Source organism: Ascidia mentula, chromosome 9, assembly GCF_947561715.1.
Source record: "Ascidia mentula chromosome 9, kaAscMent1.1, whole genome shotgun sequence".
In the NCBI taxonomy this organism is placed as follows: domain Eukaryota; kingdom Metazoa; phylum Chordata; class Ascidiacea; order Phlebobranchia; family Ascidiidae; genus Ascidia; species Ascidia mentula.
This window is the reverse complement of record NC_138574.1, coordinates 5,558,248-5,585,480: the sequence shown is the minus strand read 5'-3', so window position 1 is coordinate 5,585,480 and position 27,233 is coordinate 5,558,248. Positions and strand designations below refer to the sequence as shown.

The following is a 27,233-nucleotide window of genomic DNA, read 5'->3' as shown; positions in this document are numbered from 1 at the left end:
AAAGCGATTGGATAGTACGAGTTTAGTTGTCAACATCATTGATTGTATTGGAAACCGATTATGGCGAGTGGGGCGGTCCTTGGTTGTATACGACCTGAGCGTTCTTTGTTAAAAATATTTTTTTTCCTGTGTGAGAGTTTTGTACAGAATTTGGAACAGAACTAAGAACGCTACTTTTGTCGCAGCCAGCATAGCTCGATCAATGCCTAAAATTACAGACAGTATGCATACGTATTATCCTCTTTACATAACAAAACCTGTGTTGATAATTTTAATCATTGTCCCTTTCACCTTGACACTCCAAGAAATCGCCTTTAACTATTGTTTGGTGCCCACAGAAAATTAGGGCGACTCGCTGATGTTATCGTGATATGCATTTCACTCCTTATCCCCATCTAGCGGTGCATCCCCGAGGCCGGATGTTAGATGCCGCGTCCTCATCTTCGGCTCAATGATCAACAAGCGCCCATCCGACGTTGAACGCAATCCCGACAGGACTTTTATTCCCCATCCCAGTCGAGTTAAGGACGCCCCTATTCCCCAACAAAGTCTGACGTCACTAGTTCGGGACCTGCTACAAAACCTGGGCGACCAAGTGAAACAGGATTTTCGGGAAAACAACCACTTTCAAAGGTTTGCTGTCAAGTTTCCGAAGACATTTGACTACACCAGAAAATTGACTCGCAAAAGAAAAATACAGTGAGTTAATCGTTACAACATGTAAAAGCTAACGGGATTGTACGGCTGAACTATTACACAACACATGCAGTATCAATGATATACCGGGAATTTGAAATTTAAATTTATCAAACAGTCAGATATGTTGTTTATTTTATGTGCATTTTCATGGGTATGTTTATATTAATAAGCATTTTTTTGGTTTCTTGTAAACAGATTAACAGAAGAAGAAACAGATATTCCAGCAGATTTAAATCAAACAAAACGCGTGCGGTTATCAGAGGAACAAACCACGGACAAGCAAATTTCGTATACGTCCTTATTATTTTCTGATCTAAAGCAAACGATCTTTACTGGTAAGCAAACACATTTCTTTGTTAGCAAATAAACAAATAACACGAAACGTAACGTAACTATTCTTGCCAGCGATTCACTAAACTAACTTGGAAGTTGGTAAAACAGTTTACTATTTTCAGCTAACGCCAACGAAAACAACGACAACTCGACCCTTGTATCCTCGAATATAAACTGCGAATTAAGTGAAGAAGAAAAAGACATTTTTACGGATTTCTGTTTGACTTCCCAAGAGGACGATCCTTCCAGCGCAGAAATATTTGCCAAACTTAGTGGAAGATCACTCAGTTACAACACAAACCCTCTATCCTCCTTCGATAATTCACGTTTAGACACAACACAAACAGAAACGAACTTTGAATCTGGGAAGTTGGAAGAACTCAGATCCTGTGAAAAGTTCGGTTCGGTTGAAAAGGAGCAAGAAAGCCACAACCCATTTTTTTCCTTATCCAAACTGGTCCCTGTATCCACGGTGCAGCATTTTCCCTGTGCCAACTCTTCCACTTCTTCTTTGTCGTCAACAAAAAATCATATTAGTTCGGATACTGGTTTGTACAAAAGAAGTCAAAGAGTTTTTGAAAACCGTCAAGGTTTTCTCCTTCGGGCTGCCAGATTTGCCAACCTGTCCCCGCTTCAAGGTTACAATTTTGGCGATTTTACGGACAACGGCAGTTGCTTGACTACAACGAGGAACAAGAATACGAATGCAACAACCAGCCAGAGGCCAGTTTATCTAACTAGAAGACTTAAAAACCCAGGCCTTGTCGAACAAGAATTTGTTTCAAAAGGTATTTGCGACTTAGTGGTCGCAAAAAATTCAGGCACGGGTCTCCTGACGCCCCAACTATCACGTCACACGACTACCTCAACTACTACGTCGTCTACGTCACAGACGACGACGTCATCAAATCACAACACCCTGTTGTCTGTACGAGGACAATCAACGCGAATTTGCGCGTGCTCGTCACAGCTCGTCCACACCAAGACCTGCGACGCGTTTTACGCCCCACCACAGGTGCGTAAAGTGACGTTTCGTCCGCATCAGAGGCGAAACCTCAATAAAAGCCCGGAGCCGGTCGGTAAAGGTAAACTGCGAAAGGAAACGCAAGTCGAGAGCAACAGCTTTGATCAAGACATAGCGGCATCAGTCCGTTGTCTCTGCAGGATCGAAGAGAAGTGTCCATCTTGTCAAGCGAAACGTGATCAAACTAGTCGAAGTCCACCACTGGAGGAGTCGTCCTTGATCACGATAAGCGGACCTGGCACAGCTGAACGCAAGCAAGTGAACGCATTCAAGCGATCGCATTCGTGTGGAAGCAAACAAACGCAAGGCTACAGCGGATTCAATAAGAACTTCCTGAAGCAAAGATCTTTTTCGAACAACCACAAGTGTTTCGAAGAGTCAGATCATCAGAAGAGTGCAAGGGCTGATCGTAATTCACATCACTGTTGTGATCCATTCTGCCTCCTTTTTGGCGGCTCCTCGTCTCACTCTTCGAATCCATCCTTGGTTTTCAGTAAGCTCCTGTACGCCGCTCAAGCAGCGTCGCCCAAAAGCAGAAACCTGGGTATAATCACCCCCGACCAGACTGACATGGGATGCTTTCATAGCGTTTCCAACAAATCAAAGGTTGGTCCCTGTCGCACGAACATACACAGCGACGTCCAAGCCACCATCGATCAATCGCCTACAGTTATTGAGGAGTATTCCCCGATAGTTCTGAGGTACAGGACTCCCTACTTTCGCGCAAGCGCGCAAGTAGTTATGCCCCCCATACGTAGGAAAGAGACGTGGACGGTTGGTTGGATCCAAGCCTGTGACTACATGAAGTTTATCAACCAATACGGAAACCTTGGATGGTGAGTGTTTTGTACTTCACATTGCTTGATGCTGATTGGTCAAACTAAAACGTGTTTAAGATATACTTTCCGTTTTCCCCCAGTGTCAAAATATAATTACCAACGATAGGTCCTCGTACGATTTAGTTTAAAGAAACGCAACTTGTGTTTTTTCGGTCACCTATGTCTACAGCAAACAATATTTAATACACATATTTCTGCGTGGCCTGTCCCTTGGGACATCTGGCAATACCAGCAATACGTTTCCGAAGCGTTGGCAAGTCTGCAATGTTAAGAGTCTGATCGATTGTTATTGGAAATAGCCAGCCCTTCCCCTGTAGCTCGACAAAAAACCCCGCGTGCAAGATTTCGTAGAAAAATCCGCTTTGCAGCCAAACGTATATGACCCATGAAAATTGTATTTCTCAGTGTAATGCTGTGGTAAATTGATTTGATGATCAAATTTTTGTTTAATTTTGAAACTTCCAACTCGCAAAAACTGACGACATACTACCATTCGATATTGTGGGTATATTCCCTTGTATATCTTTCGCACAAAAAAATTAGTCAGCTAGTGATTCTAAAATACGGCTTTATAAATCTCTCGTCTGTGAAGTTAACCCAACAACATCACGACTCGTCGCTTCCTGTTGCATTGTTTCAATTCTGATATTGAGGGGATGTACTGCAGGAAGTGACGTATACAGCGCAAAACAAACGCGCACTGGACAAACGTCATATCAAGACTTCATGTTTGTGTTTAAACGCCTCGCTCAATCGAAGTCATCCAACGTTATAGGCAGTGTAGTCATACAATGCTACACTTTTGTCATGAATAGTAAATAGTTGTTTCAATAAAAACGATTGTGAACTGAGGAAAATCGTGTTGAAGAAACGTAATTGGAAGTTACAACAACGTTTTTCCCCGCAAAATGGCGTTTGTTTATAAAGTGAGAGCGCAACAACTGCACTAAAGTTCAATACGAAACAAGAGGAACACCTCATTATTGTCGTTAACATGATTTTTTAAAGCTAGTCTCTTAGATGTTGCTCACATGTATTGGTGCTATATTGCTTTATTATTGTATGGTAGCATTAGTCTTGTTGCGTTAGCTGATGTAAAGCAGAGGTGGCCAATTCACTTTCCGTTTTGAATAGGCCGGAAATTACGTTAATGTAGTGACTCATACACCAGGTCAAGAAACACATATACCTACACATGTCACTATACCTCTGTCCAATTTCTTGCTTAAAACTGCGTTGTGCGTGTCTGGGCTGTGTGCTTGGGGACTCAATAATTTTAAAAGAATACAATGTACACTGGTTGACATAGAGCTGATATACGACCAATTCGTTGCATACATCCAACTCAATGACAATTTAGGGCGAACTAAAAACGCGGATGCTGCTGAACAATAGGAAACCGGTAAAACAATAAAGTACAGGCTATCTGCTGTTGCTGGTCATAATTCATTTGTACTCTGATCATTCACGCTATAACCGGACGGAACTTATAGTGCATCCAGTTATGTCTTTCAGCAAGCCATGCAGTTCATTTAAACCAATCTTTAAACGGGACACATGGTACTTTGCGCATGATATAGAAACAACGGTTTTGCTCGTACAACAAACATTGAACTTTGGTGTTTAGTTCAGAATAGAGCAAACCGGTGAAACATTTGGAATGTTGTATCACATTCAACATCATTTTTTTTACCTATGCAGTTAAGTGCATTAATTGTATAACTAACTCATGCACAAGGCGTTTTATAGATTTTTAAGATAATACGTTACTTGTTACTTCAGTCGTCGAACTATGTAGTGAGTCGCGACGACTTTTATATCCACTTATTTATTCTGTAGCTCCAGCTGGGAGATCCCTGCTCTTAAATCCGGACGAATTCCTGCGGTGAGCGACAGCGATGGGGTTTCATATCCCTGGTATGGCAACACGACTGAAATCGCAACCATCGTTGGCCCGACCGATTCATATCGAAGCATGAACTTAACGGTCAGTTAGTTTACTAAATGCCTTGTTTTTTATAAACTACAAATTATGTGTGCCATCCACTGAGTTCTAACTGCATGTATGGGATGCTTGTACCTGTTTCAATACGGCAAGGCTTTAAAAGGGCTAGCTTATAACAATGTAAACTCACATCGACCATAATGTCTTTGAACTACTGGTAAGGGTTATTTATTATTAGTTGATTCCAAAACTATTTGCGTTCCTAATCACAGTCTTTGTATAAATATTTAGTTTCGAAAACTTGTGCCATGGGGAAGTTCAACAAATCCTTTATCCTTGTAATTTATTTTACCTTTTTGATTTCCTTTTAAGATGAACGACAACTTTTACCCCTCCGTGACGTGGGACATCCCAGTGAGCGAGGGGACCAGCGCCCATCTTACCAGGATCGTCCGCGACCAGAGTTTTGTCACGTGGTTGGCAGCCATTAACGAAACCACGAAGGAGATAATCGTCCTTAAAACTGTTCGGTGGAAGTTCTACCTCGAAATCGACATCGATCCCAGTCGGGAGTTAGGGAGCAGATCTCGCATTGTTGCTCCTCGCATCCAAAAGCAACCTTTAATTACCAACGGCCCGTGCGAAAAAAGCTTCTTTAACAGTCCCATAAGAAATCGCCGCCGCGGTACTGATAATAACAGCAACAGTAATTACGTTGGACAAATCCCCATTAGCGCCCTTGTGCGGCCGAGTGCTAACAACGCACAGACCCTCATATGGCGCCCTACCGACGCAACGCCTATCATTGTGGTCCCAGCCAAAGAAGAGCACAAAGACACAAACGAGCTCATTCTTTTTAATGGCTGCTCAGCTATGCACGGAAAAGAATCCATCGTGAAGGAGATTTCAAAACAGGAGATGCTGCAGTTCCAGCAGATGGCGAGGTGATTACTCAATGCGCATGCGCACGATGCTTGACGCCAAATGAGTTTGGTTGATGTTGATGCCCGGACAGCGATCTATATGCTCGGGGCCAGGATTGGTGCGCGCAGAGTAACGAGAAACGATTGTAGTAATTCTGGGTTGCAGCGTGACTTGACCATCTCGGTTTGTTTAAGTTACAGTCGCCGCTTTGACTTTTCCTTAGATTTTTATGTTAGGAAATATTTTCAGTTTTTAATCAAAGGGAAGCAAATCACACAAGCTCATAATTAGGTTGCTTCAAGCGTAAAACGCAAACATCTGTCCGTTGCGCGTTCGAATTCCGACGAAATCGCGTGCACTTACTTATTTATTGCATTCAGACGTATATAGTTAATATTTTTGTTTTTTCCGCTGATCTGTTTTTACTAATTTTACTCCCGTAAAAATGCATTGAGTCGACACAACGCTTTACCACTACTGGCCCCATAAATGCGTTATCAAACCGAAATATTTCAATGCTGCTTTCGCACTATCAATTTGCACTATTGTCGTGTCCCAGCGCAATGGCGCATACTGTGACAAGTATACTTTAAATTTTTTTCCGCCTAATGTCGCTATCCATCGTTTTACTAAAATCTGTGTGCTTGTTCAATAACAACACACTCTTCTGCACAACCTTCAGAATTAGAATAATAAGATCCTGCAAGCCGGTTAAATTTCCATATCTGTTCACTGTGTTTCGGGTTTATATGAGGTTTTCGGACTATGCTTGTGTGTCAATGGCTTCAAATGTCGATAAGCGTCTTCAATCCCCGCTATTTTTGTTTTCAAACCATTTCTTGCCCATGTTATTATTTGTTGTGTTTTTTGTCCCATGTTCCTTCATTATCGCCGGATGCATATTTACTCCCCGTTTGTTTGCAATCTGGGACAACAAACTTAAGCTTCCTTTGTTTCCCTCACACGTTTTAACCGCAACAGTGTTTTACGAACTGTAACACTTTCATCACAGACTTCCTCCGTTTACTTTGACCTGGAATTTTTTAAATGATTTCACCATGCAATTTATTTTCTGCTTTAGCTTTTGCTATTTTCGTTATGGCGTCACTAACTCAAATCGCCCGTTTAGAAATAATTTATGAAACATTTAAGTGCAAACTTGCTACTGCTACGTCGCCAATGACGTAATCTGTTTGCTAAGATTATCATTTGCATTGTTTGAAGTGAAAAGATTTCGTTTCTGTTAATGGATAAATATTGACTGCTTGGGTTTTGGCCATTTTTAATGTTGGTCTTTCCTTTGTTGACAAAATACAAATATTCTGTTTAGACGGCGACGTTTCCACAGCAACGGGGAATTCTCATCGGGTGCAGCCAAAGCAACTTTAATTTAGTAATTGTTTAGTGTAATTACAGTACTATATACTTTTCCAAACAGTGGTTCCCTATGTCTTATTCCCCAAGTTCCGTAGCAGGGTCCAACCCACATCGTGGAGGTGAATTAATGCGTAAATGACATAAATAATAATATGTCATACAAGCAAGCATTTGTGGTGGTTTCTTATCGTGTAGTCTATTTTCTCACAACCTTGTCAAGCGTTTCCTTTTGTCTGAGTTTTGGTTTTGTTTTTTTGCTCGCTTGTTACCTTGCTGTCCCATTTTATTTATACACCTTTCCTTTTACATTTTGCTGTCGCACACGTTCTAATAGCTTTTATCGAAGTTGAGATTATTATACGGAAATAAAGGACCGCTAATGAATTATTAGTTGATGCTTCTTATTAGTAAGGTTGAAGTTCTGAACGCCTTGAGTCGGAAGGCAAATAAATAGATTAACGGCGTTTGTGTACACATTTGCATCAAATGACAAAACAAACAACTTTTTTCACAAGCCAGATCACAAATAGGTAAACTGCATTATAAACGGTTCACACTTGGAAATAGTTTGCACATAGAGCAGAAAGTCACGAAGTCTCTGAAGAATTGGTTTAATCAACGGCAACAAACAGGCTTGGAGGTAATTGTTCAATCATGCGAACCTGGATCCCCCGCTGCATGACTCGTAATTACGTGCGAGTTTCGAGAAAGACGCTTCATTGTTGTCCACTATTTGTTTGTTTTCTATTACATATGCCTTGTTGGCGGCATCACTGTTCGAATGAGTTTGATGGCGAGTTTCAAGTATTCCCAACCTTTCAATCAAAAATACACTCAGACATGGTAAAACGGGGTTCTAAAATTAAGGATAACTATACGATTGCGTCGCTCTTCATATATTGCTTTCCAAAAGCGTAAATAAACATCCTTGCGTTACTTTACAATTAAGGAAACAGTGTGACCCGCGATTACTCCAACACAGACAAATATGTTGCTCATTTCTGAGATAGCATTTGTGTTAAAATGACATACAAAATTGACAATTCGAGCCAAACCCACAGATAAATTTCAATACTTTCTTACCTTATCAGTAACAAGTAAACAGCAAATGTACAAAAGGCGCAGATTGTCACAGCAACAGGAACCCAATGAAAATTCGTGAGGTTTTCAGCATGAAAGGTATTATTATCTTCAGTAGAGTTGGCTTTCATTTTTCCAATACAGACCAAATCGAAAACTAAAATCAAGCCCAGCAACACTTTAAAAGCAAAACTATATATATGAATGATTCATACCAGCATATGTGCACATAAAATTTACCATGTTAACTTATCTATAAGAAAAATAACATTTGATGATTATAGTGAGTTCTAATTACATTCTAGACTAATGTTTCTGTAACTTTCTTCATCTTGTAAAATTTTGACGCCTAAAAAATGAATTTTCAAATATGCCGCATGACGCTGCATAAACTGTCTAAACCGTGAAGGTCAATAATCTGCATTTTTGACGTTCTTACGTTGCACAAAGCTGTTATGCGTAATCCGCACGAGGAAGAATGCGTGTTGTCTGAAGAAGTCGGAGTTGTAAAAACGCGCCCCGAGGCAGATCTCAAAAAAACACCTTCAGCAGATAACCAACCGAGGGCGAGACGACAAACAATCAAATCGTCCAGACAAGTTAGTGACGAGCAATTTAACAGGTTTATTTGTTTGTGTGTAAGTTAATGAAGTCTCGCATGCCGATAACCAGAACGTTTGGTATAGCATTGACATTTTTGCGCAATAAATGTGCTGAGAAACTTACAGAACTTACTACATTTTGAAGTCATTTATCATCCAGTTGAGTGTAAGTCGACATATTTAGGAACAACCACGTTAAGCCATTTCAGTGCTTAATCTAATAAACAACAAAGCATGTTATCACACCATTATGTTCCCGTGAACGTTTGAGGCGATAATGAAAGATAGCATGTATGACGTAGGAGTAATAATACTGTAAGTATATAGCGATATAGCAATTCTGTAAACACAGGGAGAATTCAAAGTCGATTTTTCGAATGTCGTGTGAAGATGGCCAATCTGACTGCCACCGCATGTGGTTTAGCAAAGAACTGCCCGTTTATAATTTATTCAAGTTTTGGGAAATCAACTCAACGAAAGGTATTATGCTGGTATCACTTATAAACATAAAAAAAAATATTGCATGGTTTGCAGGTCTTGTTTTTTCCTGTTTGGGAATTTTCTGCTTCGGCCTAGTTCACGAATACCTAAAAAGCCTGCAAGCATACTACGCCGCACGGGATTATTTGACTTTACCGCTACGGAGAAAGGCGCGCAGAAATGTAAGCTATTTTGCGCATTTGTGATATCTTTACATCGTAAGCAACCATTTTCCGCGAATGGCCTAAGCTACATAAACACAACTTGAATGTTTTTAAATTGTTTTGTAATGATAACAATATACCTCAGGTTTCAAAAGAAGAATCAAATGAGATGAAAAGGTACGTTGAGTGTAACTAAAATCATCTATGCTTTTACTCCCCTAAAAATATTAATCTGTCAAACTGGCATCGTAGTAATAGTTTGCTCATATCCAGTGTTACCCGATAAGCGAAATATAAATCACTCTCTTGTTGAGACTTGAACTCACAACCCTTGGTATTCTGAACCGGTGTTCTACTGCCTACAAGCGGAATAAGAAACCACGATAAAATGGCGCATAAACATGCAAATGATCAGGGGATCCAAAATATTTATTTCGCCATGACGGCATCGTCAGTTTCTGTTCTAATAAAAAGAGGATAAAAACAAAAGCAAAGCTCAAAGTTAACACCTGGATAAAATAAACACAAGTGACAATAAGATCGATGAATTATAACCAACTGGAAGCAAACCCCAGTAAAAACCACTTTTCAGCGCTTCACCGCCTCTGTATTCGGGTTACATATGCTCAAGGCAAATATCACTAGGGATAATCTGGGTAAAGTATTTCGATCCACGTCTTATTACTACAATGCCATCTTAACTGAGTGATGGTTTGCTATTTGAATCGGCCCTTAATCTTGCAATAATGAATTTGTTATACTTCATTTAGTTTTCGAATTTACAATAAACAGAAATTATTTAATTAATTTTTGTTTTTGACCTATTGTTTGTTCCCCGAATATTTCAGAAAATCCCCTTCGATTTTACGCCGTCTGGTTGACACAACAACTCACGTGACCTTGTTAGTGTGGTCTTATTTGCTCATGCTTTCCGCAATGACCTTTAACCCCTGGATTTTCATCAGTTCAATTGGAGGATGTTCCGTGGGTTATTTAATCTTTTACAGGATTCCACCAGCAAGAAATCGTAGCGTGAAGGCAACAAACGAAGACACTGAACCACAGACAAATAGAGATGATGATTCTGTTGTGAATTGCAATGACGGAGACAGCTAACAATTTTGCTTTGTTTAAATTTTGCTTCTGTTTTCCGTGACGTTTGGGTTCATCGTTTTTTTAAATTACATGATGCAGTGCTTTTGACAATGTGTTTTGTTTAACGCAGTAATATTTCATGCAATGGCATGATAGGCAGGATCGCCCCACTGCGCAGGTCCTTGCTTGGCGATCACAGCTAACGTATCGCGATCATGAGGTTTTCAGGCTTGGCAGCCCAGGCAATGCACAGCCCAGCTGGATCAGCCACTTTTTCCTGACAAGTCGGAACAAGATTTGAAAAATCAAGCTCCCGGTGAGGTTTGAACTCACGACCCTGGGCTAACCAGGCCCAACGCTCTACCAACTGAGCTACAGGAGCTCAGTGGTTTCACGGGGTATATTGTGGCCAAGGTACACTGGTGCGCAAGCGCACAACTTGCCAGGCAACCTTCACATATACGTAGGGGATCTCTACCACCGTATCAGATAACGCAGTAATATTTCATGCAATGGCATGATAGGCAGGATCGCCCCACTGCGCAGGTCCTTGCTTGGCGATCACAGCTAATGTATCGCGATCATGAGGTTTTCAGGCTTGGCAGCCCAGGCAATGCACAGCCCAGCTGGATCAGCCACTTTTTCCTGACAAGTCGGAACAAGATTTGAAAAATCAAGCTCCCGGTGAGGTTTGAACTCACGAAACTGGGCTAACCAGGCCCAACGCTCTACCAACTGAGCTACAGGAGCTCAGTGGTTTCACGGGGTATATTGTGGCCAAGGTACACTGGTGCGCAAGCGCACAACTTGCCAGGCAACCTTCACATATAGTGGGGCGATCCTGCCTATCATGCCATTGCATGAAATATTACTGCGTTATCTGATACGGTGGTAGAGATCCCCTACGTATATGTGAAGGTTGCCTGGCAAGTTGTGCGCTTGCGCACCAGTGTACCTTGGCCACAATATACCCCGTGAAACCACTGAGCTCCTGTAGCTCAGTTGGTAGAGCGTTGGGCCTGGTTAGCCCAGGGTCGTGAGTTCAAACCTCACCGGGAGCTTGATTTTTCAAATCTTGTTCCGACTTGTCAGGAAAAAGTGGCTGATCCAGCTGGGCTGTGCATTGCCTGGGCTGCCAAGCCTGAAAACCTCATGTGTTTTGTTTATTAATAATTTGCAATGCTTTTTTTCACGTGGATAATTTCAGTTTCCAGTACTTAAACATTAAATTTATTTCAGTTGAGGCAATTGAGCCAATATTGCTAAATGGGCTACATACATCAACGTCACTGTTTCTTGCTTCCTCGTGATTCCTGTGACACAGATCTGGTTTCCAATGACCTTACTACTGCTCAGTCACCTCAATGCGGAATCGTCTGCACCCAGCAAGATCGTTTTCAGTTACTAAGCTGCTCTAAGGAGACCATCAAACTTATGCATGACATTGATATCAAAGTCAAAGTCTGTTATGGAGCATGGCATTTCCGTTATGTTGAGATTATCATAAAATACGTGTATTTTTGGATAATTACCGATTTTTTGGGTTTTGTTTGTTGCACTGCGTCTAGTGGCTACTTAGTGTTGTGTACACTGATTAATATATAGATTTACGTCTTAATAACAAACAAATAGTTCATCAGATTGCAAAAAATGGAAAAAATCCACCCACTTGCAATGGAACCAAATTTAAAAACGATTTTTTCTATTTTTATTCATTAACAAGGTGAAATTACCACTAATATTTATTTTTTTATAGCGATCCCTGCGAAAACCCGAAGAGGCGCATAATCTGTGTATATAGGGGGAGACCGGGGATACCTCGGACACATGGATACCTCGGACCAGGTATTTTACGTCACAATTAGGTATTGTTAAGACACTTTTACAAAAGCTTTATGTCTCCATCAAACGTTAACAGGAACTTTGGAATTAAATCATGTCTGCTTAAAAAGTTATAATCGAAAAAGTCAATTTATCAGTGAAACCAAGTTTTTCAATTTGTATGTGGAAGGTTATATATCTGTCACAATTAATCAAAATGCAGTAATTTTGGGTTGATTGCATAATCAAATATGTATTCTTGGATAGGCCAATGATGATTTTGTGTAACCTTTAAAAATACGGCCATAGTTTAAGAATTTCTATGTCGTCACGTGGTCGGGGATACTTCGGACATCATGGCAAAAAATCGCGAGAAGGCAATAATTTTGGAGTTTTATGAAAAATTATCGGTCATAGTAGAGAATAAACAGAGGCTGGATGAAATAATCGAATTTTGGCAGTAAGAAAAAGCCCCAAAGATAAAAAATCTTTTGTTGACTCTAAAATCTATGATATCCGTGCTGCCGTTAAACGTACACGATTTACCCAAAGCATGAACATGTGGAAGGGTCGAAACGATAAGTGGCCACGCCCCGATTCCTGAAAGCTTGAATGATATTTTATGCGCTAATGCCCCAATGCTGATATTGCGCCAAGTTTGATTTCAGTTATTTGTTAAATAAACAAAAAAAACGTCTGTTAAAACTTGCTGTCCGATATATCCCCAGTCACGTCCCCAGTCACGTCCCGGTACCGGGGTGACTTCGGACATTTGAGACCTGTTTAAAAAATGGGCTGAATAAACATTTTTAGTGAGCTAAAACGAACGAAAAACCTTTTGTTTTTTGAGTAATGCTTTACTTCTAACAACAAAATAAAATTTAAGAATGTGGTTCATAATTTCAAAAAAATATGAGCAATTTTCCCAAAACTGTCCGAGCTATTCCCGGTCACCCCTACATTGTTGTGACAAAATAACGATAAATTTTATCGATTTGTGTTTTATTGATGTTCGATGAACAAAGGAAGCTATACACATCATCAGCTAACTAATTTTACTTTTTTCTGATACTATAGATACAGTTGGTGCATGCGGAAATTGTCACAAAATGACGTTTTAGCAAAAAAAAGGGATTGTTATTTTATTTATTCAACGTTTCGCCTGCCATAAGGGGTGGTTTTGTTAGATTTGTGACGTAGCAATTCAGACATGTGTATATTTTCAGATATATATATTCAGTATAATTTATCTTTTGTTTTGGGTGTACGAGTGTTCTGGAATGTGTACAACGCAGTCTCACTTTATTTATTTAACCACTCACAGTTACTAACCTACATTTTGACCTATCACATGACTTTATAAGCGATGTTAGCCTGTTGCCTGTTTTTTTCGATTTTCTGCGTTTCTTGTGATTTATGTTGAATTGTTGCGCAATGATCCTGATAAATCCACGCCAAAAAGTCAGTTCTTAAAGTCGAGATAGATGCTTGTTTAGTTTGTAACTTTCACAATGGTTCGATTCAGTAGCAGGTTCTTTCCCGTGTTCATATTGTATGCATACTCCTATTTCGATATAATTGCCACAAAAAATCATATATTTCAAGAATTTTAGCTATTGCTTTACCTAATGAAGGCCTCAAAAGTTTGCTGCTTTCATATTTATAATAATTTTTATACATATTTACTCAACAGGTTTTAAATATCATGTTTTACCACATTTACTTTAAATCATTGGTTTCAACTCCATAAAATCGTATGGTTGTGGAGGCAAACACGAACAAAGCGAGTGCAAAGCTCAGTACGTGTGTCCAACTATATCCGTTTTAATGCGTTCACAAGCACACACCAACCAAACGAGTAGTTATAAGTTCACTATGAGCAACAGTTTTCATTGTATTTAGAGGTCAAGCATGCTGGTGGTTGGAGTGTGTATGCTGCAATAGGTAGCGTTTAGCTTAGGCATAGACTTAATAGGTGAACCTCACTTTATAGAGTTTATGGTCTTTGACCCTCAAAAGGCCTGAACCTTGGGGCTAGAATTTATATATACAATTTTATTCTTACCAAGTGTCAATATGAAGACGAAAGGCGGGCAATGTAAGTATCAATCCTTTTCGCATGAGCAGTTTACGTGGCAACCGATAGAGTATAGAATAGAATGCCCAACCCCGGTCCGTATGGTGGACCGAGGCGGGCACTTGTCAAGAGATAGTAGTAGACTAGAATGACCAAGACTGCAACGCAGGCAGCCCAGAGCAGAGGAAATAATTTGCACTATAACATGTACTAGCTTTTAACAGTTCACATAGGAAACAGGATTTGCTTACACACACATGCATTCAACAAATTGCAACTCCGTGGTAACCTTTATGGTGATGACATAACAATACTTCAGCTTGGTAAGATCGTTGCAATAGCGTTGTTGAAAATGGCCGTAATTTATCCAGTTGTATCAGAATATGTGACAGGATTTTTTTCGAGAGCGTGACGCAAAGTTATTTACCAACAGCATGAAGTTTAAGTTATAGTGGCCTGGTAGTTGGCATGTAGCCAGGCCGATTGGATTTACAAAACAAGCCGTGACCGCTAGAGTTTGTCCTAGCCTATATATTTCCAACTGCGTTGCACTTACCGCTAGTATGGCAATCTTTACCCTGTCGGTCATTCACTGATTGGCATACGTTGGACATTCGTTGTTTTAATAAAAAAACTAATCTTTTAGCAAAAATTAACGTGGTGTATTACTCCGACGTTTCATCTGCTATACAACAAAAGTATGTCTGGCAGCAACAGTAACACAATATTCGTTGTTTTATATCAGGGATAACAAAACATTTTACCTATAGGGTCACATATGGAATGAAAAAGGCCCGATCTGAACAATATTTTCGAAACAGGAAAAACGAGACTTTTCTGACAACGCAGTTTAAAAACTGTTGTTGTTTTGGTTGGCTAAGCCCAGCGGACTGGGTGGACCCACAGTCGGCAGTTTGGTAACCACTGTTTTCTATGTATCGGATAAAAATGGAACTGTGTGCGGCGTTTTGCAGATTATGAAGCGAAACAAAATGTTTCAGGAACATTACTAAATATACCGTTGTGTCAAAATTAGTGTAGGTGACATAGTATTTTATCATTGTCATGCAAATTCATGTCCTTTGAGAGGTTGTAAACCAAAAAAGACGTTAGCTGTTTGTATTAGGATCTAAACCTAATGAACAGAAGTTAACCTATTGATTACTGACCTTTTGGTGACAATTTCCACAAATTAATTGCTTTAAAACCGAGTAAGTTAATTATGAAATTATCACAACAGTTTAAAGTTACAGGGTTACTGCATATTGGTGCCCACAGCATATAGAGCAGACCAAGAAAATATCTTTGTGTCAAAAGACAGCACAAAATATCGCAGCGATAACGAATGATATGGGTAGAAATAGAAATGCAAAATTGAGAGAGAGTAGAACTGACCAAAAACGTGAATTTAGCAGACCCCTGACATTTTCTGAATATTTATTGTCGCTCACGTCTTTTGGAGAAACTTGACGTCACAAATGTCTTAATCAATGAATATCAAATTTACGAAAATTTCCTTGACGGTTCCATTACAATATTCACGACGATCAGAAATAATTGTGTGCAAACAATCTTCTCCTTATTACCTGTGGTAGAATAACAAAACATCGGTCGGTGATGGAAAGATGGAATCAAAATTGGGCATAAATTTATAATTAAATATCAGTAATTTCGCGCTGACCTTACTTTGAGGACAACTGGTTTGACCCTTAAAAATGCGACTGTTCAACAAATATTATGTGAAAAAAATCCGCAATGTTTGGTTGAGATAAGGCTGTGGTTGTGCTTTCTTTTATGTTTCAAGTTCGAAATAATTATTCGCTACAATTTTAACAAAACTTTTGTCGTTAGGAAACCTTATAAACATGATTATTGATACATCGTACTTTGGACTTGTCGACTTCGTCGTGTTTGGAGGTTTGCGGAGTTGGTTTATTATTGTAAAATTTTCTTTTTATCAATTTTTGATATCTTCTGATCTCCTCAGCTTGTTTGCCAGGTGTTAATATGATTTTAATTATTATTATTACTGTTGTTTGTAATAGATCCTGATTATTTCCCATTCTGTTGCAATTGCTGCCTCGATTTCCACCTCTCATACTTTGTATTAATAGTAAGGAAATCCTTAAATCCGGGGTGTAAAACCTGTTGACGTTTTACTAAAGACAAATATGTTTCGCTAGATTTTATTTGATTATGACACTGACGAAACTTGTTTTAGCGAAATAGATTTGTCTTGAGTAAAAAGCTATTTAATTTTACGGAAATTTTTGCGTTTCCATGCTACTTGTTTTAGTGCTGTTATGACATGGAAATCATGTATTACATTTCTAAGTAGATCGTCACAACGTGTGATTAAATTTGTTTTCTTCTCAGCTTCTTTGCTCACTTGTGGATTGGTCGGGGTGTATTTTGCCATAAAAGATCGTAACCAGGCAAATATGGACAATTACTACTTCGGAGGGAAGAGTATGTCTCCGGTATTTCCAACATTTTATCTTTGTATTGCTGGTTTCTTTGGTAAACTGTTACCCTTCGACAAGTTTCACCCTAGAATAACAATGGATTTTTTTTAAGAGTAATGTTAGCCTTGATATAAGTACCAATTTATTTGCCATTAAAAATCATGTCCAGCGCCTTTACCTTAATGAAACGCCCATTACGTTGCAAACTGAACATTAACATTCCTTAGTTTTGAACTAATTTGACGATACTTGTTGTTGTTATTTTTGAGCCAATGAAATATTTTGGAGTTGTAGTCGGGCCCAACATTTTAAGGGCACAATGTGTTTTTTAAACTCAAGCTCGAAAACCAGACCCGCAAAGCCCGGCTTACAACTCATACTATATCAACTGTAGCTTTTGAAAATTATTTTTTCGCAACAGATAGCTGTCGGCATATCATTGGCTGTTACCTATATATCTGCCCTTACGGTAATCGGTTCACCTACAGAAAGTTATCTGTATGGAAGTGTTGCGGTTTGGTATGCATTCACTTCACTCCCTGGCGTGATTGCATCAATCTGGTACTACATTCCCTTGTTACATAGGTTGCAAGTGAAAACCTCCTTTCAGGTTTGTGTTTTTTGTTTATTCAACGTCGCAATACAATTAAACTAATGCCAAAAACATTGAACAAGTTTCTTGAGATGAGATTCGACCCCGTGGTTCGAAAGATTGTTTCTGCATCCGAAGTTGTTTCATCGGTAAATGTATTATAAGTTGTCAACCCTTCACGTAACTGTAGTTTTGTAATCTATTTTGCTTTTCAGGTTATTTTCATGAGTTTTACAGTGTACGCTCCCTCTCTTGCCTTGAACGCAGTGACACCTATCAGTTTGCATTGGAGCATCGTTTTAACTAGCGGTATCTGCACTCTCTACACAACTGTGGTCAGTATCCATAGCACAAATGCCCCAAGTGCACCTATACATACTGAAATAATGACAGGAGTGTATATTTAACCGAATCTGAATCATGATAAAATGTAATCGAAAACACGTTTCAATGGAGAGTTCAATTATTTTCTGTGAGCTGCAGACAGAAGGCGCTGTTTCGATCTATATATATATATATATATATATGTCCAATTAGTTTGTTTGTTCTCATTTGGCAAAAATAGAAAAAAATACCTATCGCATAAATTGTATGAAACCCTTAATGGTGTCGGGAGTATCTCATTTATTCACCAAAATTTTATTTAAAAATAAACCGATTATTTTTTAATTCAGATTACCATTCGTTTCACTTGTAACATACGTCACAGAAACCAGTGCTTGTATTGCGTAATGTTTTGCGTGTGTAACATACGTCACAGAAACCAGTGCTTGAATTGCGTAATGTTTTGCGCGCAGCTTTGCACATGTACTGCATAATCCCATAATGTAACCCAAATGATTTAGCCATCGAATATTCTCGAGTAAAGTGATTCATTCAACATCCTGTTTACCACATAAAATGTTCTCCTATGCTTATGTCACATCACACATATGTTCTTGTATGTATTACTTCGACTGCCTCATGATATCACGTGACATTATTGACCAATCAGCTCTCAGTATGGAGAGCTTTAAAAAGCCCAGTTTAGACCGGTAAATTCATTCTGTTTGATTCCATTCGATTCTACTTGTTCTATCGTATTACTGTTACACTGCTATTATTACTGAGACTTTACAAGCTATTCGCCGGCTTGGGATTTATTCCCACAGCCTGTTAATAAACTGTTTATTGGGATACAACGGTTTGCTGTTGAGGTTCAAACCTTACACACTCCATAAATATTATTTAAATTTATCAACTTTTTCTTTAAAGGGTGGCGTTAAAGCAGTTGTTTGGACAGACGTGATTCAATTCGTAATCATGTTTTCTGGATCACTTGCCGCACTGGTCATGGCTACCATAGATGTTGGAGGGTTGGGAAACACGTGGGCAGCGTTGGACAGAGGCGCGCGTCTCAACTTCTTTGAGTAGGAAAAACTGTTGTAATATTTGGCCAAATAAGTATGTCGTGATGACAAAAGGTGATACTTCAATATCAATAGATTTAATCCGGATCCAACGATTCGAAGCACATTTTGGACGATATTTATCGGCGCAAGTATATCAGAATCTTTTAATGCTTGCGTAAACCAATCAGTGTGTCAGAGATACTTATCTTGTCAAACCAGACGCGAAGCTAGAAGGTAAGATATATTCTTTTGCATAAAATAAAATCCCGCAATAAAGTTTGTGGAAATGTTCTACACAATCATGTAAAAACGATTGCGACACTTAATTTTACCACAGCTTATGCTCAATGCATTAAATTAGTTTGTCATTTATTAATCCTTGCACCTCGACTTCAAAAGGCCGGAAATCATAGTTATAATTGAGTGTTGGTTTCAGAGCTGCTCTAACAACTATATTTCCGAAGATTATGTTGTGTGGTGTTTCGTATCTGAGCGGTTGCGTGGCGTATGCTTATTTTGAAGGCTGTGACCCTCTTGCGTCCGGTGCTGTATCGAAAAAGGATCAAATATTCCCATATCTTGTATTAAAAGTATTTCGCATTATTCCTGGAATGGCTGGTCTATTTGTTGCTGCAGCTTATAGTGGAACCATGAGGTAAACCTGGTAACACATAGACATAATAAATCCTTTTCAAATGCTTATTTTTGTCTAGCACTGTTTCGTCAGGACTGAACTCCGTGAGTGCGCAAATACTCCAGGATTTTCTAATTCCGATTCGACCCAATTTAAGCAGCTCTCTTAAACACATCTTCAGCAAACTTTCTGGTACCATACATACCACGTAACACCACTTTTAAAAAAATCACCTTGATATATTGCAGCACTAATTCTGGGTATCATGATAACCTGCATTGCATACATGTGCTTGTTGTTGGACGGCACTGTGATTTCCATGGTCTTATCATTCAAGGGTAGCTTGAGTGGGGCGGTACTTGGCGTTTTTACCCTTGGTGTGTTTTTTCCTTGGTGCAACACAAAGGTAAGCTGCTTGTTACAATTCACCACTTCCACCCTATAACTATCCACCTCTATATACACAGGGAGCTTTAGTTGGTCATATTATAGGGACGATCATACCTTTCTGGATTTCCTTGGGAGGGATTATTTTCGGCAAGTCCCCGGAATCGCAAAGAAAGTTGCCCGTTTCTATACAATGTTGTAACGTAACCAACGATACATGTTTAGTAGAGCCGATGTTCCTGGAAAATTTAACATTTACAGATATTTCGCTTGCGAATAGGTAAGTTGAATTTAAGAATGAACTATTTAGTTTACTGTAAAATTTGCTTTAACACAAAATGTTTGATTTTGAAACAGTTCTGCCAACCGCAAAGAATACAGTCTTGTGTACGCAATATCATTTTGGTACCTCGCTGGGTTGGGCCTTTTTATTTCTCTCACTGTTGGAATGTTTATATCCATATTAACAGGTGATGTAATAATATTTCTACACAATGCTCGTTGGTTACAATTTGCCAAGTTTTGCAATATGGTGGCTAATATTGTGAAATGCTCTAGGCTATATTTCGTTACAACAATTTCGCTTGCTTTGATATAATCTTTGACGATAATCAAAAAAAGCAACACTATCTCCAAAAAAATGTCTTGGTATAACCATATAACCTTTTAGGTCCAAATGATCCAACAAAGAGCAATCCTCTGTTGTTTTGTCCAATTATCGACAACCCCAAATTTCCAAAAGTAATTCGCACGTTTTTTCGCTTTGGTGTTCCGGAGCCGAAAGAACCCTTGTATGAAGACGAGCTAACAAACCGAATCCACTGTGAAAACCAACAATCGAAAGAATTTCAGGACACCTCACTACGTACTCAGGAACAAAACACAGCCCTGTTGTAGCCATTTTACAACTGTTATGAAGTGTTACAGAGCAACATTTATCCGCATAATATCACGCCGTGCCTGAAAAAAAAATTCAGCAAATGTTCACTGGAACGTCAGTTTCGGGGCCATTTCTGGCAACAATAGTTTAATGTGTGGTAGAAGTAGAAACTGTTTGAACGAGGTGACTTCGTATAATTGTGTCTCCTCGTCTCTGAATCTGCTTATACGCGTCTCTGCTCGCAAATTTATTTTTTGGACACAAAGGCAAAGCTGCAAATAAAGCAACTTTTAGAATCACTTGTTTAGTACTTTTTTATGTTACAACCATAAGGAGTTAATTTGCAACCAAAAAGAGTTAATATACAACCAAAAAGAGTTAGTTAACAAACAAAACAAAACACTTTGTTGTTTTGCATGCTTAAAAACAGAAATTATGCAAATCGGTATTTGTCAATGCTCGTGTGAAAGTCCAGACAGATCGCAAACATTTTGACAAAGGTGTTCCATCATTTCCAAGGCTATTTGTTGGCCAATTCCTTCCACATCTCCATTAGATACAAACACATGCTCCTCCACTCCAGCTATGTCCAGCAATTCTTGCATATTCGGTTTATTTATGTAGTTCATAAACATGACGTAAATCTGAAGAAGTAAATATAATTATAATATGATCATAAATTAAGTTGCTGTACGCTACCAGCCTCACATTTATAGTTTAATCAACTTTTTCTGTTAAATCTGAAAACGACGTCATTTTAAGTATAACTTACGGAAGCAGAACGTAGTTTGGCATATGTTAACTATGAAGCTTTACCGAAATATACCAATATAGGCTAAAAAAGCTTTGTAAAGTGTCAAATTAATAACGTTTCATTAATAGCTTTAACATTTGTTTGGTAAACACTTGTCCAACAGGCCAACAGTCGTTTTGAAACCCATTTTTGTTTCGGCTTTCAAGTTCAGTCTCAGAAATAACAAACAAAATATATTGCTCACAGGCAACATGATTTGTCGTACTTACTAGAACCCCCTTGTCACGCAACGCTTTGGCCACTTCTTTAACATCATCGTCAGAGTTTTTGTCGATAATAACAAAAATAACATCCATGTGTTTGACGTCACGATGGTCATCAACAAACACGTGATCTTTCACAAAACGAAGTGCATTTCCTGTGTTCACAACCCCGTCGTCTGTCGACACATTAGAACAAATAATTCAATGGTTAAAAATATGTAAATAATTATTCTTAACTACATGTTGTTACGTTTAAATCTTTATTATATCACACATTAATTTGTTTTTATTTAAAATTATTTTAACAGGGATACAGGACTGATAAACAGAAAAAGTTACTTGGTTCAAGATTCCGAGAACTTTGTCTGGCAGCCCACGAATCGTTAAGACGGATCACGGTTTCTGGATGAACGATGCTACTAAACAAAACCCTGGAAGCACGGTAGAATTCCGGGTCGACGCTCCATAACCTAACATTATAATGTCTTTCAACTACTTTACTTTGTACTACATTAAACAAAAATGATCGCTATAAGGAGTACAATATGACAAAGAATAAGAAACTTGCCGCCTGAAACTCCACCAAAATGATTTTTGAATCTTTCTTCGGGCGATTGCGTTATGTCTATTAAGAACATAGACTAAATCAAATGGAGCGTACGGTGGGCATGGTCCTTTAAAATAAATTGTTTTTCAGAATTTTAGAAGTGTGATGTGCAGATTAGTTATTATTTTCTGCTAAATTAAAGTTATGCATGAATTGTTTCCCGTCCTGTGGCCAATATTACGCAATTTTGCATGGAATTTTTTTTGTTCATTTTACTCATTGAAATGTATTACAAACATTTTTTTTTGTTTTTTAGGTGAAATGAATGAAAGCTTGTTAGCATTTCACTTCAATTTTACGTTCAATTTGCAAGATTCACACAATGTTACAGTACGGACACATTTGTGTTTTTCCGTTCTAATCCTAAATATGTTTCCGGTCCTTAATTGGATTATAAAAACATTGTTTACTAACTGGCGCAACAGGGAGGGTCGTTTGACCACTCTCCGTTTCCCATGCAATATGCAGATGTGACTCCTTGAGGATTAAGATGGAAACCGGGCTTTGTGCACCGATACTGACACATCGAACCGATCCGATTATCGTTGGTACAAAAATACACGCCGTTCTCAAACTCCTTGGGCTGTCGAGGGCAAGACATGGCGCTCGATTTTCCTGTCAACGACACGCCCATATGTCTTGAAAGTACACGCACAAAACGCTGAGCACATCGACACAGTATATATTATGATAAAAAAAGGAACATTTTGCTTCCACCAACAGATGTATATTAAACGTGGCTATTACGTTCATAACTATTGGTTTGGGCAGTAATGTAAGTTATATCCAGCAGCATGTACGTCACCAAACGGGATAGACAAATGGAACTTTATACGCCGTGATGGAGAATTAAGGACTAGCCTTTGATTTTAAAGCCATATTGCTTGATACATTATCGAAATCGCCAACATACTGATGACACTTATCATTTTTTAGTTATTTGATTTGCTTCAACTTGTTTTCAAATATTGGAAACAAGTAAAACTAAAAATTCACCTGTGCAAACTTGTTCCAGGTTGCACGCATCCTTCTCACAGCAGCATTGACAAAGTGACGAAGGTAAATTATTGTTGCATTGATGTCTCCAACCGTATTTGTTCCAGTTCTACAACAATAGAAACTCATCAGTGGCGAATAACATTTTGTTGCAAAGATACGCGACATGGGTATTCCCTAAACGCTTAAAGCAGTTTCGACCCACTTTGTTTATAATTGCAATATTATATTTTGTTCATATACAGATGTGTGTTACAATGAAAACTTTGCTCCGTCCTGGGATATAATGTCAATGATTACACTCTAAACGTGCGTAACACGACCAGAGTGCCCCGCAAATGACCTGTGCGTATAATGGCAAGTTTCTCGGAATTCTTAAAAGTTTTCGAAGCACACTGAAAAAATTGCCCTTTGTTTTCGACTAAATATAAGTTAAAACAAAATGAAAAAGCAAAATGGACAATTTATTTAATTTTTTTTTTGAGAAATTCTTTACAAAGATAGATTAATAAAAAGCAATCAAGGAAACAACAAAATTGTTACTTGCCAACCTGTTTCATGTCATTTAGGCAGGATTGTTTTTGTTTACACCGTCGAAAAATCCTCGATACAGAATAATACCGACGGACAGTTGTAGCACAAATGTCCTTAAATGCAAAAAGTTGTCGTTAACATTTGTTGGAAAGCAAACTGACATATTATACAAATATTATTGTCATGTTTATTCATGTTTCAACCCTGGCATGTGTTACAATCAGTAAAGTGAATCGCATGATTGGCCGAGCTATACGAAATTTTTTCATTGGTTGTCAACTTGTAATTGCACGCGCGAAAGAACCGAACTTACAAAATGATGTAAAGCATTTCTGTATCACATCTCAACTAAACCAGGTTTACATAAAACAACACAGAGACATACCTGGTTTGAAGTGCATGTCACAAGTTTCCCATACTTAGCACAATCTTCTTGACTGTTTGCAGAACACTGCCAACAACTCAGTCCTACCAAGTGCTCACTCGTTAGAAACATTATTTTCTGTTTGCTATTCTATATTTTTTTGTTTTTCAACAACAATCTAACTTACCATAAATGTGGGCAACAACGTTACACATAACGACCAATCGGAAGATGCAAATACTGGAAGCCATTGCTCTAGATCGGAACTTGATGCACACCAGCTATCGGCATCCACTTAAGTTTCAAAAATATTTTACTTTTCGTGTTCGCAGTAACATTAAGCCCTGAGGGAAGGACAGTCTGAACGATGGCCGGCGTTTCAACATTTACAAACCCTTCCGACGTCAAAAAAAAGTCAATCCTAATCATTTATCATACACCGTATGGAAATGTATTTTAAATTATTTTAAACGCAATACTGTTATAAAACGATTTAAATCGACAATCGAAATACTAACGTTGTGGTTTTCAATTATTTCGGACATTCGGCCAAACCACAAGATTTTCATGTTGCGTTGATAGCTGAGCTATTACCACATACTACTGACAACCGTTAATAGCTGCTTTGAGCGACGAGAATTGGTTTGAACGACTGAATCGCCGTAAGGTTGGTCATAAGTTATCTTTAGAAAAACCGCAACAGCGCCCATGTTGAAAGAGCTCATTGCAGTTTATAGATTGCAAAGAGATTTTTTTTTCTTCAGTAAAAATAACTGATAATAATTGAAAAACTGCAGCTAAGTCATTGGCATAGGTCAGGGTTTGCGCATGCAGTGCGGCGATCCTTGCGATACCATGACACACGTTTGCGTTGCCTAATCACGGTGTTTGAAATCTCCTACGCAAGCACGAAGGTCGTCAGGTAATTAATGCTGTTGCGCACCATTGTATCTTTTCACCATATACCTTTTCCAACATCCTAGAGTAGCTCTTAGAGCGTTGTCCCTGCTTTGCCCAGGGTCGAGAATTAAAAGGAAGCTTGATTCTTTAGATCTCGCTCCGACTTGTCGGGAAAAAGTTGATGATCCAGTTTGGAAGCAATGCCTTGGCTCCGTTGTCGGTGAACCTATAATGAAATACGATAGCTAAGATCGCCAAGTAATGGCATCCGCTGTCGATCGATCCTGCCTTGTCATGCGATGGCATGAAAAACTTCTGCGTTGTTAAATCAAGTTTGTCAGTAGATCTCTCTTGAAACTTCTTTGACCTTGTTATAAGACCCTGCATCATAACACGCCTGTCTATGCTGAGACTAGCGAAATCTTAGCGTTCCACAACAGTACGTGCTGAGCTTTGAAAACAATTTTGAACAACAGGGTGCACAACCCAAATAAGGAGGCGGCCAATACATTTCTGTTCAAGTAATTGCCATTACAGTAATTGAAATAAACACTTAAACACATTAGCAATGAGCGAAAACTTTTATGATCATGTTCAACGAAAGGGATATGACGCTATAATAAAGTGAAAAAATACACAATGAACATAATGTTTTACGCGTGTCTTGCGTGGTGCCCTTCCGGCCTATTAGTCCCTTAAAGGAAATAGCTGTTTTATTTGGTACATTTAACCTATGGCAACTGTAATCATAAGTGGTTGATTTTCTCTGTTAACATGGAATTGTGCTGTTAAATGTACCAGCATTACAAGGCGGAGAAAACACACCCTTCTTAACCAGATCAATCACCAAGCTCGTCAATGCATGAATGCAAGCACCAGACGGCGACATATTATGGTGACACTTCTGCTTTGGAAAAGGCGAGCATCCACAACTACACGTAAACTTAAACGTCGGCAGTTCTGGAATCGACACGCAATACACCTCGCGATCGCCGTAGTGAACCTAAAAAGAAAGTATTTGGTCAAATTATTTCTCAATATGACCTTGAAACTCAACCATCAGATTGTACAGCCTATAATCGCACGACTTCGGCTCTGCGTTTGCAAAAAAAAATGTTCCACGAGGGCTGATGTCAGTCGAATAAAATATATATAAATGCAGTGAAAAAAAATTGAGACATTAATATGGCTTAACTTTCGCTTCAGTAAACTTGCCACCAATAAACCTAATTTTACAACTTTTGCTCTCATCTTCCTTACCAACGTGGCTGGATGGATCAAAGACAGGGTTTTTAATGTGTTCACAATTGAATTCCAATTTCGACTATACTGGCATTGTGATCCTTCAAAGCAAGGTGGGCATGCACATGTTGGTGAAGGTAACGTCCAGGTTCTATAGAAGCCACACGTGGTTTGTGATGCTCCCTTTGACAGAAAATAAATAGTTTATTATCTGCGCAATTAGCCGGTATGGGTTGAGTAGTTTTGGGGTTTGGTTGGCGGAATGTTTTGGTGCCGGTGGCAATAAAAAGTGTAAAATATTATCAGTGACATTTCAAAAATCAACTGGTTTAGATGCAAGGTGAGTGTAAATTCTACGGGACAACATGACATAAATAAACATCTTACCGTTAACACGAAGTTACTTTTACAAACGAAGTTGCATGTGGACAACATGAAGTTGTGAAAAGTGCATTGATCGATGCGGTTTCTGTCTGGCAGGATTGTGGGACAAGCTTTAAGAGGAAAACTTTACAATTAATGCTTTGTGGTAATGGTTCTGTAAACTACATCGTTAACTTTGTTAATTCTCGTGCTATCAATTAGCTTGCCATATTTTGTTTATATCAATATTTATACCAGGCATAATATAATATATGTATGAGTGGGACGACAAGCGAATTCAGTTATTTGAAGATCATTTTTGATTTTTCGTATTTTGATAAACATTGTAATAAACGAAATACTCAATTAATGTGGTTACGTAGTCTCAAGTAAATTAGATA

General features: G+C 38.7%; 4 protein-coding genes across 4 annotated transcripts; 3 read left to right on the top strand and 1 right to left on the bottom strand.

Moving 5' to 3' along the window:
* Positions 1–342: 342 nt before the first annotated feature.
* LOC145913123 (uncharacterized) lies at positions 343–7,514 on the top strand. The gene is made up of 5 exons (XM_083000665.1): positions 343–699; positions 895–1,034; positions 1,155–2,892; positions 4,735–4,882; positions 5,213–7,514. Exons 1-5 carry the CDS (start codon positions 452–454, stop codon positions 5,786–5,788), a joined length of 2,850 nt encoding a protein of 949 aa, XP_082856791.1. The 5' UTR covers positions 343–451; the 3' UTR covers positions 5,789–7,514.
* Positions 7,515–9,186: 1,672 nt separating this feature from the next.
* LOC145914416 (protein SLC31A2-like) lies at positions 9,187–10,583 on the top strand. Its single transcript, XM_083002245.1, has 4 exons — positions 9,187–9,303; positions 9,358–9,485; positions 9,613–9,644; positions 10,316–10,583. The coding sequence occupies exons 1-4, from the start codon at positions 9,201–9,203 to the stop codon at positions 10,581–10,583; spliced, it is 531 nt and encodes a 176-aa protein (XP_082858371.1). The 5' UTR covers positions 9,187–9,200.
* Positions 10,584–16,325: 5,742 nt separating this feature from the next.
* Positions 16,326–20,826, top strand: LOC145914415 (sodium-coupled monocarboxylate transporter 1-like). Its single transcript, XM_083002244.1, has 12 exons — positions 16,326–16,377; positions 16,837–16,940; positions 17,347–17,535; positions 17,601–17,666; positions 17,733–17,852; positions 18,772–18,926; positions 19,002–19,142; positions 19,622–19,734; positions 19,791–19,948; positions 20,010–20,209; positions 20,287–20,399; positions 20,600–20,826. Exons 1-12 carry the CDS (start codon positions 16,326–16,328, stop codon positions 20,824–20,826), a joined length of 1,638 nt encoding a protein of 545 aa, XP_082858370.1.
* Positions 20,827–21,261: 435 nt separating this feature from the next.
* LOC145914414 (uncharacterized) lies at positions 21,262–24,578 on the bottom strand. The gene is made up of 9 exons (XM_083002243.1): positions 24,515–24,578; positions 24,349–24,431; positions 23,981–24,076; positions 23,430–23,538; positions 22,848–23,048; positions 22,395–22,500; positions 22,166–22,296; positions 21,833–22,002; positions 21,262–21,453 (listed from the first exon to the last, which is right to left on the bottom strand). Exons 1-9 carry the CDS (start codon positions 24,576–24,578, stop codon positions 21,262–21,264), a joined length of 1,152 nt encoding a protein of 383 aa, XP_082858369.1.
* Positions 24,579–27,233: the final 2,655 nt, after the last annotated feature.